The sequence below is a fragment of the Sinocyclocheilus rhinocerous genome, unplaced genomic scaffold (genome assembly GCF_001515625.1).
Source record: "Sinocyclocheilus rhinocerous isolate Xijiao unplaced genomic scaffold, SAMN03320098_v1.1 scaffold1946, whole genome shotgun sequence".
NCBI classification, from domain to species: Eukaryota; Metazoa; Chordata; class Actinopteri; order Cypriniformes; family Cyprinidae; genus Sinocyclocheilus; species Sinocyclocheilus rhinocerous.
Genome location: NW_015642079.1, coordinates 134,953 through 152,290, shown reverse-complemented (window position 1 = coordinate 152,290; position 17,338 = coordinate 134,953). Strand labels below are relative to the sequence as shown.

The following is a 17,338-nucleotide window of genomic DNA, read 5'->3' as shown; positions in this document are numbered from 1 at the left end:
GAACCTGCTTCAGGAGAATAAAATTATCTAAATATTTCAAATAATTTCCTCAGAAATTGGAAGATGGTGTTGACATATCATGGCTGTGACACAGGAAATATTAACATTAGGATTTAAAATATTCTAAAACTAAAACTTAGCAGAGCCTGTCTGACAGTGATGTACTCTGCAGAGGTGAACTGTGGCAAGGGGGTCCTTTAGAGTGACAGCTGCCCCTGATATTCCCTGATTTTATTGAATGTCTGATGGTGTTGACAAGTGCATGCATGCATGTTGACATGCATGTGTAAAAAAACAACCTTGCTTTGATAGGAGATATTATTAAGTGTTGCTTTTGATAAAACAAGCTCTTTTTCATCATTACATTTTTTTTTTTGTATCCATTTTATTGCATATGAATGATTGAACCCTTCTCTGTGGACACACTGTTTTAGATGTAGTGAGAGGACATTAAGAAACACAGATTTGGTATAATAATGAGAAAATTAAATTGAAGGTGATAATTGTGTTAAATACATTCTATTATTAATCCCTCATGACACTTAAAATTGAAAATATTTGTATTTTTAAACCTAATAGCAGTTACCCTTGCTGGAGCTGTTTTGTCCCATGTCTCAGGAATGACATGGCGCAGGCGTTAGTTTATTTGTATGCAAAGGAGTTAAAGTCTTTCAAATTGAAAAGGCGACAAATGATTGAATGAGTTCATTCAGGCTATTGTGGTTATTTTGTGTTGCTGTTGGTGGAAAAGTTCCGTCGACACGGAAACGCCTCCGTGTCTTAAAACTTTCAACGATCGCGTAATGCAACACTTGCCAGGACAAGTGGTTTCAGAAACGCGTGGCTTTTTTCTGCAAAAATACAGTTTAAAATTATAATAGCCTACATTTTATTAACGTTCACAACAATTATAACTAAAGTTATATAAGTTAAGATCATTCATTATAAATTAATAAAATAAAATTATAGCATTATATAGCTAGGCTATTTTTTTGTAACGTTTTGCCTATAATTATTTATGATAACAGCGGGAAGGAGAGTGATATATCTGCATGAAAAAATAATGATTTGTTTGTGCTTAAAAAATTAAACATTTACTGCAACATTAAATGTAATCATGTAATCAAATAGGCTATTAGTTTGTCAATATTCATAGCCTACAAGAATAACAAAGGCAACGAATATAATAACTTTAGTTGATAACTGTGCAGACGGAACGCATTTTGTTTTAATTTTAGCATTTTTTTGTAATACGCATTTTAGCCTTAACAGTTTGTTGGTATCTGGAGTAGGAACAAAGGTAATTTGATGTAGGCTAAATTGAAAGAAAAAGAAGAAGAAAAAAAAATAGCCTACAGTTGTGTTAGTCGCAGATATGGAGGGAAAAAAAAACATTTTCTCTGAGGATGCTTTGCAGCGATGTGTATCGTGAAAAGCGCTAGGCTATACAAAATAAACGTGAGATATCCAAAAAGTACTTAAGAGTGGGAGTCTAGACATGAATAATTATATAGGCTAACTGTAAAAATACCTAGGCTATATATAATTCCAGTGGCATTTCTGAAAAGTTTCCCCCCCCTGTTTTTTTAAGCACAATTCGTTGTAAAAAATGTAAATAAAAATTCAGCAATATTTTCCCTGCATTGCTTCTGTAAGAGTCTTTCGTGAATTAAGAGGCAGAATCAACAGGTGTTTCTCATATCAGTGTCAGCACGTTCAGACAGTATGAACCGTGTGAAATGATGGAGGTGAACAGACATTTCTCTCGGTTTTGTTACAGAACGAGTGAGAAAGACAGCTCTTTCCAGACAGCAGCAGCAGCAGCAGTTTTGTTTGACATTATGATGCTTATTACAGATGGACCGCTGCTTTGATGTTCGTGGCGCACTGGACTCCTTCATCGAGCTCAGTGTCGGGTTTCTGCTTTTCAGAGCCGTGTGTCCGCTGTCCAAATGATTATCATTTTCCCATGTATGAGAGTAAATATAACTCTGCAGAGGATCCGAGATAACAGCCGCCGCGTTCAAAGCGTGAGGGATTATGTAAAGGAAATATAGAGATCTCCACTGGAAAAAGCTTTGAGCTCTTTTGGGTTGGGGACCTTGATCAAAGGGAAGAAATGAGAACAACTGCTGCTGGCTTTAAAACAGAGGGATACAACAGAATATCAAGATAAACAGACTGCACAGTGGGAAGTGGGTGCATATGACACCTGTGAACTGGGGATAGATAGATAGATAGATAGATAGATAGATGGATCTTAATACGCAGTTTTTGCGTGCATATGATACGCACTTTGTTGGCGTGCATATGATACGCATTTTGGCTTACATATAGTACGCACCTACCCCACACCCCTAAACCTACAAATTACGTATCATATGCACGCCAAAGTCCATTTTTGCGTATAAATAGTACGCCAAATAGAAACAGAAAACCGTGCCACTGAAACGCACATTCATGAGATCGGGTTATGATATTTCAGCGTGCTCTCTCTCTGTGTTTGTTTGTGTGTGTAACACGTGTAAAAAAAATGTTTATTAGTATTTTGTTTTATTTTATAAACGTTCTACACTCTAAAAAATGCTGGGTTGTTTCAACCCAACTTTGGGTCAAATGTGGACTAACCCAACCGTTGGGTTACATTTTTACATTACATTTTTTAACCCAAAAGTTGGGTTACTCCATATTTGACCCACAGTTGGGTTGAAACAACCCAGCATTTTTTAGAGTGAACAGATTAAACAAATGTGCGACTTCTTTTACAAATGGAAAAGCTGCGCAATAAGCTTTGTCTCTAAAATGGTCAATTCGGTCAGCATGGGCCAGATTTTGTTATTTACAAAGGTGATAATGATCATCCTCGTTTACAAGAGAAAAGAGTCCGAGTGTTTCTGAAACTCATTCTGAAATATTCATAATACAATAGGCCTACATTTTAACATGGAGCAGGTGTTATTTGTTTACAAAAGAGTTAACGTCATTCAAATTGAAAAGGTGACACGTGGTTTAATGATTTCATTTATTGCGGTTATTTTGTGTTTCTGTTGGTGGAAAACTTCTGTCAATACGGAAACGCCTGTGTGTCTTAAAACTTTCAACGATCGCGTAAAGCAACTATTTCACTTGCCAGGACAAGTGGCATCATTCATTCACATATGAAGGGCAAAGTTAAGCGCTTTACTAGTAAAAGCTAGCCTACAGCGAATCAGAAGCGCGTGGCTCTTTTTTTCGGAGTAATTTAATAAATAAACAAATAAATAGCTTAACTTCATAATACATTTTATTAATATCTAACGTTCACAACAATTATTACTAAAGTTATATAAGTTAAGATCATCGACTAACATTCAAATAATTTGATTAGACTATAGGCTTCATTAAAAATACAATTAATAATTTTGAAAGCATTATAAAGCTAAATAGTTTTTATATGGTGTTGCCTATAATTATTAATGATAACAGCGGGAAGGAAGGACAACCTAGTCCTATATTTCTAGTGGTATATCTGCACGATAAAAAAATGACTTGTTTGTCTGTGCTTAAAAATTAAACCTTTACTGCAACTTTAAATGTAATCATGCAATCAAATATTCGATTGTCAATAATTACACACTTCTATAAAGAATAACAAAGGCAACGAATATAACAATTTTCTAGAATTGATAACTGTGCAGGCGGAAAGCATTTTGTTTTGTGTTTATCTTGAGCAGTTTGATAGTTTCTGGAGTTGGAACAACGGTAATTTTATTTAATTTGAAAGAAAAAAAAAGTAGCATACAATTGCGTATTAAACCCTATTGCCACAACTATTCTAAAACATACTTAAAAGTGCAATCTAGACTTGAATAATTGGCGATATAACTGTAGAAATGCCTAGATAATTCCAGTGGCGTTTCTGAAAAAGTGTATTTATTTTTATCTAATTCCTGCCCTATTTTTATTTATTTATTCTCTCTATTTCTAACGAAAATCGTTGTAAAATAAATAAATAAATAAAGTAACATTAAGCAGTATTTCCCTGCGCTGCTTCTGTAAGAGTCGTTCGTGAATTACGAGGCAGAATCGACAGGTGTTCGTGTTTCTCATATCAGTGTCAGTAAGTTCAGACAGTATTAACCGTGTGAAATGATGGAGGTGAACAGACATTTCTCTCGGTTTTGTTACAGAACGAGTGAGAAAGACAGCTCTTTCCAGACAGCAGCAGCAGCAGCAGTTTTGTTTGACATTATGATGCTTATTACAGATGGACCGCTGCTTTGATGTTCGTGGCGCACTGGACTCCTTCATCGAGCTCAGTGTCGGGTTTCTGCTTTTCAGAGCCGTGTGTCCGCTGTCCAAATGATTATCATTTTCCCATGTATGAGAGTAAATATAACTCTGCAGAGGATCCGAGATAACAGCCGCCGCGTTCAAAGCGTGAGGGATTATGTAAAGGAAATATAGAGATCTCCACTGGAAAAAGCTTTGAGCTCTTTTTGGTTGGAGACCTTGATCAAAGGGAAGAAATGAGAACAACTGCTGCTGGCTTTAAAACAGAGGGATACAACAGAATATCAAGATAAACAGACTGCACAGTGGGAAGTGGGTGCATATGACACCTGTGAACTGGGGATAGATAGATAGATAGATAGATAGATAGATGGATCTTAATACGCAGTTTTTGCGTGCATATGATACGCACTTTGTTGGCGTGCATATGATACGCATTTTGGCTTACATATAGTACGCACCTACCCCACACCCCTAAACCTACAAATTACGTATCATATGCACGCCAAAGTCCATTTTTGCGTATAAATAGTACGCCAAATAGAAACAGAAAACCGTGCCACTGAAACGCACATTCATGAGATCGGGTTATGATATTTCAGCGTGCTCTCTCTCTGTGTTTGTGTGTGTGTGTAACACGTGCATTAATTAAAATAGAAATTGAAGAAGGTATAATATTTCAACACTTAAAATGAAGAAAAGGATAGGAACTTTAAAGGTTGTTTTTTATTTTATGATTATGATATTATTTTACTCTCTCTCTCTGTGTTTGTGTGTGTGTGTAACACGTGCATTAATTAAAATAGAAATTGAAGAAGGTATAATATTTCAACACTTAAAATGAAGAAAAGGATAGGAACTTTAAAGGTTGTTTTTTATTTTATGATTATGATTATTATTATTTTACTCATCCTAGGAGTGGGAAACGTTTCATAAAAGTTGTAGGCTATATAGGCCTACCGTATACTTACAGAGACATTATATATTTATTTTCATACAGCAATATACACTCGTAAAAATAAAGGTGCTTCACGATGCAATAGAAGAACCTTTTTGTCTAAATGGTTATATAAAGAACTTTTAACATCTGAAGAAACTTTCTGTTTCACAAAATGTTCTTTGTGGCGAAAGAAGGTTCTTCAGATTATAAAAAGGTAAGAAAGAGATGGTTCTTTAAAGAACCTTTGACTGAATGGTTCTTTGTGGAACCAAAAATGGTTCTTCTATGGCATCGCTGTGAAGAACCTTTTGAAGCACCTTTATTTTTAAGAGTGTATGGATTTTAATAGAGTGGGGAAAGGCTGGCGGGGGTGAAGGGCCACAATAAGCAGCCATCGCTTTCTGGATCCCGGACGCCAAGCAGCTCAATCAATTAAGCAGTGAATGCGCAAAGGCTGAGCGCCTCAGTAACGCGTTTCCCAGTACAGCAGCTTCATTAGAAGCCGATCCTCCGCAGATTGATGCACAGACTCGGGGCTCGGCGCGCTTTTGGATCCAGGAGCTTTGTGGGGATGTTCGGCTTCACACGCACCGGGAGCCGCTGATGGCAGCTAAAGCACTTTCGGAAGAGCAGATTATGACCTCAGATCGGACATTAAAGGATTCCGCTGCCTAGTGTCACGGAGTTGTTGTAGCGCGACCACTGGCAGGTCAATGCCTAATTGTATCACGACTATTACAGTTCCAGTTCAAGTTCTAATGAAACCTTTACAAACATGTAGCCTACCGTTTTCGTCATAGAAAGGATAAAAGAAAGAAAATGACAAACATTCTAAAAGCTTCAGTGATTGCAATATATTCCTATTCATTTATTACAGTAAAAAACAGTAATTGTAGTCCTTGGCATTTTTTTTCTCGAGTGATTAAATACTTAATGTTTTAAGTTTAAACGTACAGTAGTAGGCTATAATGCATAATACGTGTCTATTATTATTATTATTATTATACTATTTAATTAAATTTAAAGGTGGAAGTTTATACAAGTGGGCAAGTACGTTTCTTGATTAATATCTAATAGGTAATGACGGCTTATTCTGCGGAATTTTTCATTTGTATATAAAAAAAAAGAAAAGTATATAGCCTACCAAACTATGAGCAAGTGAGAACACTTTCTAAAAATAATACAAATAAAGGACACAAAACTGTGAATTAGATATTGATTGGACGGTCGTCTAAAGCATGTTTTTGCAAAATTGTACGGATCCACCTTTTTAGAGAAATAATGTTCAGGTAAGTAGGATCTGACCAGGTAGACTTGACCTAGCTAGAGCTGGTAGATCACCTGCCCATTACCAAAGCAGTTATCATGTTCCAAAAACCAGCATGACAACCAAGCTATATGAATAGGAACTCGAATTCAACAAAATGTTAACAGTTTTCAATAGATTTTACTCCTTTGCAAATCATTCAAAAACTGTCCCACTTTTGCATACGTTACCCTACATTTTCATTATTGAAATAACATATTAAGCCTGTATTAGAATCCATACATAGGCTTATAAGTATACTTATTTACAGAAGCATACATTTTTTTGACTATACAAGCTTCAATTATGGCGCCACCTATAGACTACTGAAATCCGTGTTAGAGCTTCTTCATGTGTCTCCTGACCAGTTAAAAAGTATTTGCCGAATTAAAACAAATCAACAGTTTTCACATGAGAGTTGCACAACGAATTCAGACAGAAAGAGATCAGTAAACAGTGATTTTTATGAAATCAAATTTTGCACTTGACAGTAAAAATCGTGTATATACCAAAGTATTAAAACTAGTTATTGCTCCAAATTTTCAAAGACCATCTTGATGAATTAATAATCAACATTATCCTAACCGCATCCCAAAAGAGGAACGTAGTAACTAAACAAAAACCCATAAAACATTGTTTATCAAACATAAGTCACCTGAAAACTAGTTTTCTATTTTTCATAATGAGAAATCCTGAGAAATTACAAATCCCTAGAGAAAAAGAAATCTACCATATTTTGTTCTTTTATGCATTTTGCTGTTGTACAGAAATACATCTCAAAAAGGACATTCTTAAAAATAAAAATTATATAAACATAGGTATCCCCCTGAGATCAACATATACATTTAAAACAGGTCAGCACACAAAATGGCCAATTTATTACTGGTTTTGTATTTTTTTTTTGTTCTTGCATCTCTACAAACAATTTCCAGTCTAAATGCCTTGACCTCATGTCAAAAATGTGCTTCTTTGCAGTACAGTTGCACTACTAACTTTTTTTTTTTTATATATATAAACAGTTGAGATGCGATCTACGAAATAAAAAAATTAAAATCTAGGAGGATAACAAAAGGTTATTAAAACAGTTGATTAAAAATGCTTACAGGAGAACTAAAATGCTTTTAAAAGGGTTTCCATCGTCCCTCTCTCGAGTCTCTCCGTCTTTCAGGAGGGTGATTTCTGTTGTGTCCTCCACTGCGGTCATCATGGTGATAGAAGTCACCTCGCTGGCTGTCACGCCGATGCCGGTCATAGCCGTTCCCGCTGTTGCCGTGCCGTTGATCTCTGCCATGAGGGTTGTTATTGTCCTGCTGAAAGTGGCGAGGACCACGCTGGCCGGACCGATCATGTTGCCAGTACTGTCTGCATGCAGGACTGCGCAGTTGCTGCATGCCCTGCTGGAGACCTCCATTGAGCTGGAGCACCTGCTGCATCTGAACCTGCCACATGTTGTTCATCTATTTAAAAAAAAAAAAAAAAAAAAAAAAAAAAAAAAAAAAAAAAAAAAAAAAAAAAAAAAAAAAAAAAAAAAAAAAAAAAAAAAAAAAAAAAAAAAAAAAATATTAAGCCTGTATTAGAATCCATACATAGGCTTATAAGTATACTTATTTACAGAAGCATACATTTTTTTTGACTATACATGCTTCAATTATGGCGCCACCAATAGACTACTGAAATCCGTGTTAGAGCTTCTTCATGTGTCTCCTGACCAGTTAAAAAGTATTTGCCGAATTAAAACAATCAAGTTTTCACATGAGTTGCACAACAAATTCAGACAGAAAGAGATCAGTAAACAGTGATTTTTATGAAATCAAATGTTGCACTTGACAGTAAAAATCGTGTATATACCAAAGTATTAAAACTAGTTATTGCTCCAAATTTTCAAAGACCATCTTGATGAATTAATAATCAACATTATCCTAACCGCATCCCAAAAGAGGAACGTAGTAAGTAAACAAAAACCCATAAAACATTGTTTATCAAACATAAGTCACCTGAAAACTAGTTTTCTATTTTTCATAATGAGAAATCCTGAGAAATTACAAATCCCTAGAGAAAAAGAAATCTACCATATTTTGTTCTTTTATGCATTTTGCTGTTGTACAGAAATACATCTCAAAAAGGACATTCTTAAAAATAAAAATTATATAAACATAGGTATCCCCCTGAGATCAACATATACATTTAAAACAGGTCAGCACACAAAATGGCCAATTTATTACTGGTTTTGTATTTTTTTTTTGTTCTTGCATCTCTACAAACAATTTCCAGTCTAAATGCCTTGACCTCATGTCAAAAATGTGCTTCTTTGCAGTACAGTTGCACTACTAACTTTTTTTTTTTTATATATATAAACAGTTGAGATGCGATCTACGAAATAAAAAAATTAAAATCTAGGAGGATAACAAAAGGTTATTAAAACAGTTGATTAAAAATGCTTACAGGAGAACTAAAATGCTTTTAAAAGGGTTTCCATCGTCCCTCTCTCGAGTCTCTCCGTCTTTCAGGAGGGTGATTTCTGTTGTGTCCTCCGCTGCGGTCATCATGGTGATAGAAGTCACCTCGCTGGCTGTCACGCCGATGCCGGTCATAGCCGTTCCCGCTGTTGCCGTGCCGTTGATCTCTGCCATGAGGGTTGTTATTGTCCTGCTGAAAGTGGCGAGGACCACGCTGGCCGGACCGATCATGTTGCCAGTGATTACTGTCTGCAGGACTGCGCAGTTGCTGCATGCCCTGCTGGAGACCTCCATTGAGCTGGAGCACCTGCTGCATCTGAACCTGCCACATGTTGTTCATCTATTTAAAAAAAAAAAAAAAAAAAAAAAAAAAAAAAAAAAAAAAAAAAAAAAAAAAAAAAAAAAAAAAAAAAAAAAAAAAAAAAAAAAAAAAAAAAAAAAAAAAAAAAAAAAAAAAAAAAAAAAAAAAAAAAAAAAAAAGTGAGTGAGTGAGTGATGACTTTAAATGCTTCAGAGCATATTTTAGAAATATATTTTAAATAAATAGTTCAAACAAAAATCCAAGATGTAGATGAGTTTGTTTCTTCATCAGAACAGCTTTGGAGAAATGTAGCATTCCATCACTTGTTCACCAATGGATCAGTTTTACAACTGATAAAAACATCACAATAATCCACACCCCTCCAGTCCATCAAGTCAAGTGTTTGATCTGTGCATATCTCTCTCCTGATTCAGATGAGATGACTTTTTCACTGGAGAAAGCAATATTATAGATAGAGGACTCGTATTTTGTGTGGAGTTAAAAATGTCTTTATGGATGTGTTTGTTTTTCGCTGCACAAGATTGATGGACTTGTGGTGTGGATTATTGTGATGTTTTTATCAGCTGTTTGGACTCATTCTGACGGCACCCATTCACTGCAGAGGATCCATTGGTGAACAAGTGATGGAATGCTAAATTTCTGAGAGCGAGTACATTTTAGGCAAATTTTCATTTTTACTTTCTTTTAAGCGTCCATTAGCAATACAATTTACATCTGGTCTAACATTAACATAGAATTTTGAATGTCGAAGTCTGAATATGAGCAGAAGGTGTTCTCACCATGGCCTGTCTCTGCAGACTGTCAGGTGAAGAGAAAGATCTTTGTATATGCTGCGGAGGGGAGTAGGGCGGAGAGCCCATCTTCTCAGGGGTTCTGCCAGAATAGAAAATTACATCAGTTCAGTATAAAATCCCTAGAACCAAGAAAGTAAGTACACTACTGTTAAAAAAATTGGTGTCAGTAAAAAAAAAACTGTTTTTAAGATTTTATTTACTTATTTATTTGAAAGAAATGAGCACTTTAATTCGGCAAGAACTAGGCTGACCATACATCATCATCTTCCTATACATGTCCTGGCCGAGATTTCTATATTACCCCAGCAATTATGCATTAAAGGAATAGTTCACCCAAAAATTAAAATTGTGTCATTTACTCACCCTCATGTCTTTATTATGTTGAACAGAAAATAAGATATTTTGAAGAACTGAAACAGTTGTTGGTCCCCATTGACTTCCATAGTAGGGAAAGAAATACCATGGAAGTCAATGGGGACCAACAACTGTTTCAGTTCTTCAACATATCTTATTTTCTGTTCAACATAAGAAAGAAACTCATACAGGTTTGGAATGACATGAGGGTGAGTAAATAATGACAACTTTCCATTTTTGGGTGAACTTTTCCTTTTAATTGATCGAAAGTGGTATGGTAGTAAAGACAATTATTATAATTTTTTTTATGTAATTCTGTTTTTAATAAATGCTGTTAATTGTACTTTCCATTCATCAAGAACCCTGGAAATAATATTGTGTTTTTTACATCAATATTAAACAGCACAACGGTTTTCAACATTAATAATAAAATCAGCATATTAAAATAATTTCTGAAGGATCATGTGACACTGAAGACTGGATGTTGATGAAAATGTAGTTTTACATCACAGGAATAAATTACATTTTAAAGTATGTTCAAACAGAAAATTGTTATTTCAAATTGTAACATTTCACAATATTGCTGGTTTTAATGTATTTTTTATTAAATAAACGCAGCCCTGGTGAGCAGAAGAGACTTTTCAAAAAATATTTGAAATCTTACTCACCAATCTTTTGATCATTCTGCACAACCCTAATATTATACACTTGATAAATTATTAAACATTTTCGATGAACTGAAAATTTAAGAACATAGTAAATGATTGATGCAGTCATGAAATCAAAAACCCTCCACTTGATGAAATGCGATCACAAATGATCATAAGACACGCATTTGAGATGCAAGTTAATAGCATGTGTAAACAGTGATAGGTCTCAGTTGAAATCCTGTGACAGGATCACTTGAAACAGAGCAGGTGTAAACAGAAGCACTAAATCACTGCATTTAAATCAGAAGTTACCTTCCACCGCGGTGACCTGGTGTATTTGCTGGACTGGGGTTTTGAGAGTTTGCTGGACTTTTGCCTTCCTGACTGATATGACTGCTGCCTGTTACAAACAAAACAGATTGAGATGACCATTAATCTGGTTCTTACACTGCTGGACTGAAAATATATTTTTATATTATTATTTTTTATATGTGATATTTAGTTTTCTTTTTCTTTCAAAAACTCAATAAAAAGTCAATGTGACACCCATTTTAAAACTTAATTTCCGTAACGTAATGCGTTGCTTCAGAATCGCAGAAAGTTTTTTTCAGTGGGAGAGTAAATTACACATTAAAGACTTAATTTCCTCTTTTTTTTTTTATAATTTGCACACATAGGGCCTTTCGCACCGCGGGAACCTTTTCATAGTACCAGAACTAATTGTGGAACTACCCACTTTTTGGCGTTTTCGCACCGCCGGAACTGGGTGCGATTTTAGTACCGGACTGCCTTTTTCGAGAACCAAATTAGCTCCTACTCCGGAGCAGGGTCTAACCAGCACAACTGGTACTAATCGTGACGTAAGTAGACATTGATTGGCCAAACGCGTATGAAAACGCCCTCACCCGCCATGATTTAAAACGCCGTGTAAACATACTGTAAACATTGTGTCAACTTATTTCGCAAGTATGGAGAACAGCGATAGATGGACGGACGCTGAAGTGCAGGCACTTGTAGCACTGTCAGTTGTCGTTGGAGATTCTTAGTCCTCCTTTCCGTTCTTTCAATCGCTTTACGTATACGTCGACTTTCCATGTCCATTATTGTGAAACCCGCGAGACACAACAAAAACAGCTCCGATCACAGCGTCCTCCATCCTCCTGTTGTTAATGCTGTTGTTCTTTGTTTCTGTTGTTGAACGCCGCGCACAAATGACGTCGCTGTCGACCGGCTTACGTCACTTCTTAGTACACACTCTCGGTGCGAATGCAACCCTTTAAATGGTACTGGGAAATAGTTTGAGCAAAATCGTCCCAGTACTTTAGTACTGTACATTTAGTTCTGGAACTAAAGCGGTGCGAAAGGCCCTATTAATCACTCACCAAATTACCATAATCAAGTAAGTAAATGGCATCAAAATTAAGTCTGTATACAATCCCAGCACAACCTTAATTTTATTTCCTCTACCACTGTTTTCTAACGTCACATTCTTAAAGATTATTGTGGAAATGTTCCTAACTCATGAAATGTCTGTGTGTGTCTATGCTGAAATGATAGACAGTAATAAATCTCTAGTGAACACACACACACAAAAAAGGAAATTCCTACCGGCTCTGAACTGTATGTTGAGCTGCCGTCCATAGAGACGGATTCCATTCAGCATGTTTAAGGCATAGGGCACGGACACTTCATGTTTGAAGTTTACAAATGCAAACTGTTTTGATTTTCCATCACTGTCTTTAGGGATTTTGACTTTTATCAACGGCCCAGCCTATTGGAAAGGGAAATACAGGTGAGACTTCTGATTAATGTTACTTAAGCCAAGACACTACTAGGGTTGCAAAAAGGTGGAAAATGTCCAGTAAATTTCAGAAACATTCCAGAAATTTTGGAAAGTTTCCAAGATTTTTTTTTTTTTTCTCAATATTCCAGGGATTTTGCAAAACCATAGTTTTTTTCCCCCCCCCTTCTTCTTCATGCACTGGTCCATTTTGAGTTGCTATTTTGCTTGCTTTGTCTACTAGTGTCTGTAGATTTTAATTAAAATACATATCTTTAGAGGCATTTTCTCAAAATGAGCTTTCTCCTGCACTTATCCAGAAACTAAGCTTAAAAATATGCATTCCCATTTATATTGTGATATGGTTTTTACAGTGGGGTTTGTTTATACACCATTTGCCGGATTTGTGGAACATTTTATTTCTAAAAGATTGCGAAAAGTCTTTTTTCTGGCCGTTGACGTTATATTAAAAAGAGACATCCAAAATCTCCTCTGTAGAAACATGTTAACTGTAACATGTTCACAAAATATAACAAGCATCTTGAACCAGGCTTAATCCAACGTTCCGTTTTCGGTTCTGGTAATGTATGGAAATTCGTGCATAATTAAGTAGACAATGTATCGTTTGTATTTCAAAAGTAGCCTATATTTCAGACGTCTTGTAATATACAACAATTGCATTAATGTTCTGCAATTAATAAACTGGGGAACTATGGCGATATGTATTTGTTAAAATGGCTTGCCTTAACTGTAAATGAACTACACATTAATCAAAATAAAGACTTAATGCAAATGAATGACAAGAGCTAAAGTGTATTTGCATAGACAACAACAATAACTTAATATAAACAGCAGACCAATATAAGTTACATAATACTCTGGAATAATTGTTCAAATTAAGTGTAAGAGTGTTGAAAAATGCTCCAAACTAAGTTAATTACTTCGAACTCCCGCAAACAACAGAGACACGGGCTGATAGTATTTAGAAAAAAACTATTTCATACAAATTTTAAAATGACACCATCGTACTTGTTTGTAAAACATACATATGTTGCTTTCAATTAGATCGTTTGCAAATGGACTAAAACCAAAACAGCAGTCAAAACAACTAGCATTAGCATGCTAACCAACGACGCTAAAGCACTGACCTGTAAAAACAGCTCAAATATAACTTCTTCTGTTACTTGAGGGTCCAGGTTCCCGACAAACAGAGTCCGGTCAGCCTCATCGGCTATTCCCATTTTCCAAAATATTGATAGTCCAGCTGGTTGATTGCGTTAATTCTGTTAGCTTGCATTTATGACCAGCCCATCGGTCTTTAAAACGCGTTAGCCGTGTGTGAGCATTAACTGTCGTGATGAAGAGTCGCTTCACGACACATGCTTACAGTTCCAGTAATGACCACAGGGAAGCGCCTTTTCACTGTTTAAGAAATACAGCTTACAAGTCATAACTGTCCATAAGTTTTGTACTGTTAACCATAGGTATTACTGCTAATACTTGGGACTCGGTGGGCCGGACGACATGTGAGGTGGCTGTCAAAACCTCAGTGATAAGGTAAATACACATAACGTAGTTCCTGAAGAGTGAAAAAAGATCCCCTCAGACACACAATCCACCATTAGTGAAAAAAACGATGAAACACTATATCTAACCAGATGCTCTCAGTTTTACTGTGTGCCTGAATTAGATTAATTAAAAATGTAATGATTTTCCGTAACAGGCTCCATATAATAAGCTGAAATTCCTTAGTTAAACTACTTACATTGTTGTTAAACAGTGTTGTTAAAATGTAAATATTTTCAAACACCCACATGAAAAAATACTATAGTAACTTTAGTAAATACTATAGTGTTTTTGAACCATACTATAGTAAAGTAATGTTACTTGAATTAATTTGTTGTGGTAATTCTATAGTTGCTGTTGTAATATAACAGCTAGAGTAATAGTTACCCAATACTGTACTAAGTTTTCTACAACTATAGGGTATATTATACTACAATACACTACAGTTTACTGTAGTAAAAACTAAAGTATACTACAGTATTTATTATAGCTTATCAGTTCACTATAGTTAATACTACATTATGCTGTAGCATTCATTAATAAAGTGTTGTAAATACTATAATATATACATTATAATACACTTTACTATAGTATGGTTCAAAAACACTATAGTAGTTACTATAAATTACTATAGTATTTTTTCATGTGGGATATCATGCAATATTCGCAAATAAGTCACTCCATGTTATTAAATGTAGTATTGCAGGCTTAAATATTTTAATAAAAAAATTAATTGCAAACCATACTGAAAGCATATATTAGGCTATAGCTATGTAATTATATGCTATATTTTTAATTTTTTAAGAAGTACAGGCATTGTGACGTACATATATAGAATGACTAGAGCAATTAAATTAGATCAATAGATCACTAGATCAATTCAATTTAAAGGGGTGGTTGATTGCGATTTCACTTTTTTAACGTTAGTTAGTGTGTAATGTTGCTGTTTGAGCATAAACAATATCTGCAAAGTCACGAAGCTGAAAGTTCAATGCAAAACGTAGATATCCTCTTTTAAAATTCTGGCAGTTTAATGCATACAAAAACGGCTGGTAGGGTAAAATTTTGGCAGTTTAATGCCTACAAAAACGGCTCGTTGGGACTACAACGAGTTACTTCCCGCCCTCGGGAAAGGCGGCAAAGGGGGTGAGGCCATGCTGCGCTGCTTTAGAGAAGAGGAAGAGAAAACTAGAGGTGCACGTAAAAATCTATTCATATATGAATCGCGATTCTGTCTTCTAACGATTCTAATGGATTCACAAGATTCAAAATTAATGTTCTAAAGCAGCGGTTCTTAATATGCTGCGTAATATCATTGCGCCTGCTGCACCCATGGTACGGCAGCAAATGTTCCTTGATTATTACGTCGGTCTTAGTACACGATGTAAACGGTAAAACTCAACTGTTTAACTCTAGGGGAGTTGGAAAATGAGCCTATTTTCAAAAATAGTGGAGTGTTCCTTTAAAAGCCATGCTTGCACAGGTTCTGCACGATCCTCTTCAATAATATCCTCTGCTTCTCAATCGGGCTCAAACTGATAAGCGATATTAACGACGCCGTTGTTTACAATACAACCGGAGCACATGGCGCTGAGGTGAGGGGCGGGTGAGGTGAGCCAATCACAACACACTGGGCTAGCTAACCAGCTAATCAATCAGAGCCCATCGTGTATTTCTGAGGGAGGGGCTTCATAAAAGAAGGAAATGATTAGCCCGTTTCTCAGAGAAGGGACAGAGCGGTGTGGAATAAAGGTAAATTATGTGAAAAATAATGCGTTTTTTAAAAAGCTAAGCATTAACACATGTTAGAGTGCACCCCATAAACACAATCAAGCCTAGAAAAAAAACAGTCAACCACCCCTTTAAAATACATTAAATCCAAGCAATCTATTTATTTATTTTAATTGATCTAATTTAAAGGTATAAATCATGATAACTATGTTAGTGCTTTTTGATACCCCTGTCACGCCTCTTTTTTACTTTGAAATAATAGCGAACTGTTGCTTTAATAATTTGATCAAGAGGAAGTGACATCATTGTGTCTTCAGAGGAGCCACATTCAAAGTTTGTAAGCTGATATATCATTTATAATTTTGCTTGAAAAGATTAGTTCACCCCATCACATAAGAACAGAATCTGTTTATTTATTTATTTTTATTTATTTATTATTATTATTGTATTTATTTATTTATTTTTTGTGATAGTTGACTTTAAAATGCTAATGCATTAAGGCCACAAGCTTGATATGAACATGAAAACCAGCAGCCATTCTTTGAATGGTTGAATATATGAATATGATAGTTGTTGATTATGATAATTATACTCATCTTATTCTGAATTAGTCTCGTGCACAAGAGCGATAATGTTACTTTATTAGTGGATAAAGTGCTGGATATGTCTCAAAATTGAAAGCCTTTTTTAAGACTATTTTTGTTGAAACAATGTGTTTTCTGCATATATATAGAGATTAATAGTTTTGATTATTTTATTGTTGATGGTACTATTTCATTTGAAGGATATACAGTACTCAAATATCTTTTTGATTTGAGATTCATGAAAACTTTTAAGCAGCAGTGGTAACCGTACCTTTATTTACAGGTGTTGAAGTCGCAAAATATATGAAACTTCTTGCATTAAATAGTTGATTTTCTTCAGTATTTTATTTATTTATTGTAAAAATATTCATTGCTAATGTAACCTAACACTGCACTAAAGTGGCAGTTGTAGAATCAGCTTTTAAATTCACTTTCTTCCTTGAATTAATCATATTTTCTTTTCCTAATAATTGTCTGTAAATGTAATGACTGCTTTTAAGCAAGTTTCAAACACTTGTTTATCGCTGATTGCCTAATCCTAACCCCTCCCCCACCCCTACTCCTTAACCTACCAATACTAGGG

General features: G+C 35.2%; 2 protein-coding genes across 3 annotated transcripts in view; one reads left to right on the top strand and one right to left on the bottom strand.

The window, feature by feature from the left end:
• The window catches only part of LOC107755677 (uncharacterized), a 6,205-nt gene extending 4,249 nt beyond the window's left edge, over positions 1–1,956 (top strand). Inside the window, exons 5-6 of the mRNA XM_016572565.1 lie at positions 1,675–1,748; positions 1,858–1,956. Of these exons, the coding sequence (XP_016428051.1) occupies positions 1,675–1,748; positions 1,858–1,956 (173 nt within the window). The remainder of the gene's footprint in view (positions 1–1,674; positions 1,749–1,857) is intronic.
• Positions 1,957–7,411: 5,455 nt separating this feature from the next.
• On the bottom strand, positions 7,412–14,220 carry LOC107755678 (RNA-binding protein 7-like). 2 transcript variants are annotated; one of them, XM_016572567.1, is made up of 6 exons: positions 14,023–14,220; positions 12,703–12,865; positions 11,407–11,494; positions 10,076–10,169; positions 9,206–9,314; positions 7,412–7,866 (listed from the first exon to the last, which is right to left on the bottom strand). In XM_016572567.1, exons 1-6 carry the CDS (start codon positions 14,113–14,115, stop codon positions 7,640–7,642), a joined length of 774 nt encoding a protein of 257 aa, XP_016428053.1. In that variant the 5' UTR covers positions 14,116–14,220; the 3' UTR covers positions 7,412–7,639. The 2 variants fall into 2 exon arrangements, with proteins under 2 accessions (XP_016428053.1, XP_016428052.1); XM_016572566.1 differs by lacking the exon at positions 7,412–7,866 and having other exon boundaries at positions 8,751–9,314; positions 14,023–14,219.
• Positions 14,221–17,338: the final 3,118 nt, after the last annotated feature.